Source organism: Accipiter gentilis, chromosome 19 (assembly GCF_929443795.1).
Source record: "Accipiter gentilis chromosome 19, bAccGen1.1, whole genome shotgun sequence".
NCBI lineage: Eukaryota > Metazoa > Chordata > Aves > Accipitriformes > Accipitridae > Astur > Astur gentilis.
This window is the reverse complement of record NC_064898.1, coordinates 20,462,414-20,465,832: the sequence shown is the minus strand read 5'-3', so window position 1 is coordinate 20,465,832 and position 3,419 is coordinate 20,462,414. Positions and strand designations below refer to the sequence as shown.

The 3,419-nt window shown below is 70.2% G+C and overlaps 1 protein-coding gene across 1 annotated transcript; it reads left to right on the top strand.

Moving 5' to 3' along the window:
* Positions 1-1,646: 1,646 nt before the first annotated feature.
* Positions 1,647-2,925, top strand: FAM181B (family with sequence similarity 181 member B). The gene has a single exon (XM_049823475.1). The coding sequence runs from the start codon at positions 1,725-1,727 to the stop codon at positions 2,862-2,864; it is 1,140 nt and encodes a 379-aa protein (XP_049679432.1). The 5' UTR covers positions 1,647-1,724; the 3' UTR covers positions 2,865-2,925.
* Positions 2,926-3,419: the final 494 nt, after the last annotated feature.

The following is a 3,419-nucleotide window of genomic DNA, read 5'->3' as shown; positions in this document are numbered from 1 at the left end:
GGATCACAGTGCTAGATTTTCTCAAGAATTGACCCGACTAGGAAAACACAATATGCCAGGTAATGTGCATAGCAATGAGCTTGGAAAAAAACTCCTTTGCAAATTAAATTAGGTTCACGCATCGTGGCAGGGGTCAGAGCAAGAGCGTGCCGCCGTGCCCGTGCACCTAGAGCTGTGCGGGTGATCCAGCACCAGCGGGGCTGACCTCGGGCAGAGGAACACGTTTTGTGCCGGCCGAGCAGGAGGGGGGACAGCTCCGGGGGTGGCCGCACGCTGGTGATGGGGTTCACACTGGTCAGGTCTGGGGGATGCTGTGTACCTGTCCCGGGGGTGCGTGTCTATCTGTCCCTGTGCGTGTGTACCTGTCCCGGTGTGTGTGTGTACCTGTCCCTGTCCCTGTGTGTCCCTGTCCCGGGGGTCTGTGTGTCCCTGTCCCAGTGTCTGTGTGTCCCTGTCCCTGTGTGTCCCTGTCCCTGGGGTCTGTGTGTCCCTGTCCCTGTGTGTCCCTGTCCCGGGGGTCTGTGTGTCCCTGTCCCAGTGTCTGTGTGTCCCTGTCTCTGTGTGTCCCTGTCCCTGTGTGTCCCTGTCCCAGTGTCTGTGTGTCCCTGTCCCTGTGTGTCCCTGTCCCTGGGGTCTGTGTGTCCCTGTCCCTGTGTGTCCCTGTCCCTGGGGTCTGTGTGTCCCTGTCCCAGTGTCTGTGTGTCCCTGTCCCTGTGTGTCCCTGTCCCTGGGGTCTGTGTGTCCCTGTCCCGGGGGTCTGTGTGTCCCTGTCCCAGTGTCTGTGTGTCCCTGTCCCTGTGTGTCCCTGTCCCTGGGGTCTGTGTGTCCCTGTCCCAGTGTCTGTGTGTCCCTGTCCCTGTGTGTCCCTGTCCCGGGGGTCTGTGTGTCCCTGTCCCAGTGTCTGTGTGTCCCTGTCCCTGTGTGTCCCTGTCCCGGGGGTCTGTGTGTCCCTGTCCCAGTGTCTGTGTGTCCCTGTCCCTGTGTGTCCCTGTCCCTGTGGTCTGTGTGTCCCTGTCCCAGTGTCTGTGTGTCCCTGTCCCTGTGTGTCCCTGTCCCAGGGGTCTGTGTGTCCCTGTCCCTGTCCCTGTGTGTCCCTGTCCCTGTGTGTCCCTGTCCCAGTGTCTGTGTGTCCCTGTCCCGGGGGTCTGTGTGTCCCTGTCCCTGTGTGTCCCTGTCCCTGTGTGTCCCTGGGGTCTGTGTGTCCCTGTCCCTGTGTGTCCCTGTCCCTGTGTGTCCCTGTCCCGGGGGTGTGTCCCTGTCCCAGTGTCTGTGTGTCCCTGTCCCGGGGGTCTGTGTGTCCCTGTGTGTCCCTGTCCCTGTGTGTCCCTGTCCTGGGGGTCTGTGTGTCCCTGTCCCTGTGTGTCCCTGTCCCTGTGTGTCCCTGGGGTCTGTGTGTCGTGTCCCTGTGTGTCCCTGTCCCTGTGTGCGTGTTTCCCCCCCCGGGGGCGCTGCCCGGTCCCGCTCCCGCGGCACCGCCGGTGCCCCCCGGCCGGCCAAGGGGGGGTGGTGTTGCGTGGGGTGTGGGTGTGGGTGGGCGCAGCCGGCCCGGCGCGGCCCGGCCCGGCCCCCGGTGGCCCGGCGGGGTAGGCGGGGAGGGCCGGGGCCAGCCCCGCCGCTGAGCCCTCCCTCCGCCCCCGCCCGCCGCCTTTTCCCCGCCGCCGCCGCCGCCCGCCCGCCCCGCGCAGCCCTGCGGAGCTCGGGGCGGCGGCGCCGGGCCGCCGGCCATGGCCGTGCCAGCCGCCCTGCTCAGCCCCCACCACCTCCTCTCCTTCTGCTTCCCCGCCGCCGCCGCCGGCGGCCTGCTGGGCTATGCCGACCTGGAGAAGGGCTACGAGGGCGGCGGCGCGGGCGAGGCGGGGGACTTTAAAGAAGCCACCAGGGACCTGCTGAGCTTCATCGACTCGGCCTCCAGCAACATCAAGCTGGCGCTGGACAAGCCGGTGAAGTCCAAGCGGAAGGTGAACCATCGGAAGTACCTGCAGAAGCAGATCAAGCGCTGCACCGGCATCATCGCCGCTCCCCCCCCGCCGCCTCCCGCCCCGCCGCCGCCCGCCGCCGCCGCCGCCGCCTCCTCCTCCTCCCCGCCCGCCGCCTGCCCCGCCAAGCCCCCGCCGCGCCGGGAGGCCTCGCAGGCGGCCAGCAGCCTCCAGAGCAAGAGCCTGGCGGCCCTCTTCGGCTCCCTGCAGCAGGGCCGGGGGCCGGCGGGCGGCGGCGGCGGCGGTGGAGGAGGAGGAGGAGGAGGAGGAGGAGGAGGAGAAGCGGAGAGCGGCGGCGGCGGGGGGGCGACAGCGGCGGCGGGCGGCCCGCGGAAGGTGCCGCTGCGGGACCGCAACCTGCCGCCCTCCTTCTTCACGGAGCCGGCGCTGCCCGCCGCCGCCCGGGGGCCGCCGCCGGGGGCCAAGGAGCTGGAGAAGGGCGGAGGAGGCGGCGGCGGGGCGGAGGCGACCGAGTTCTTCGAGCTGCTGGGCCCCGAGTACGGCGCGTTGCTGCCCGAACACGCCGCCCCGCCGGACGCCTTCCCCGGCGGCGGGGCGGCCGCCCGCCTGCCCGCCGAGCTGGGCCTGGAGCACGGCCTCTACGAAGCGCCGCTGCCTCTGCCCGCCGCCCACCATCACCCCTTGCTGGGCGGGCTGCTCTACCCCGAGCCGCCCTGGAGCCCGGCCGGGCCCTGCAGCCCCCCGAAGAAGGCGCCGGCCGAGGCGCTGCGCCCGCTCTACCCCGGCGGCGGGGAGCCGGTCCCCGGCGGCGGCGAGGAGCCCGGCGGGCACTTCGCCCCCTTCTTCCCCGAGTGCCCGCTGCCCCCGCCGCAGGTGCCCTACGACTACAGCGCCGGCTACCACCGCCCGGCCTACCCGGGCCTGTAGGGCCGCGCCGGAGGGCTCGGCGAACCGCCCCGGCCCCGCAGCGCTCCGCCCGGGACGATGAAATGGCGGGGGGGGTGGGGGGGGGGGGGCCGGGGGAGGCCCACCCGCGGGGACCTGACGGGAGCTCGGGGGGGGGGGGGGGGGGGGGGTTGGGGGTGTGGGGGTGTGTGTGCGGGTGGGTGTGCGTGTCCCGAAACCACGGCCCCCCGCAGGATTCACCCGTGTGCTCTGCGAGTCGCCCGCCTCCTGCGGTTTGGGAGACGCTGCAAATAAAATGTGAAATACTGGGTTCCTTCAGGTGTTTTTCTAGCGGCCGGCGACTACCTTTCCTTAGCCCTTTTCCTTCGGGGTCAGGTTGTGTCTTGCCGTAGGCAGAGGCCCTCGGCGCACCTGTCCTTGGGCGGCGTTGGAACGGGGGCCGCGCTTGGCGAAGGCGGCCGGGACCGCTCGGACGCGGTTTCGGTCTGACAGTAAAACTCGGTCAACTCTTGCGGTGCGGTTAAAATTTTTCCCAGGTTGGCGTGCATCGCAGGCGCTGGCGGATGTTCAGCTGAG

Coding starts and splice junctions, on each gene's coding strand:
- FAM181B (XM_049823475.1), top strand. CDS start 1,725: ATGGCCGTGCCAGCCGCCCTGCTCAGCCCCCACCACCTCCTCTCCTTC.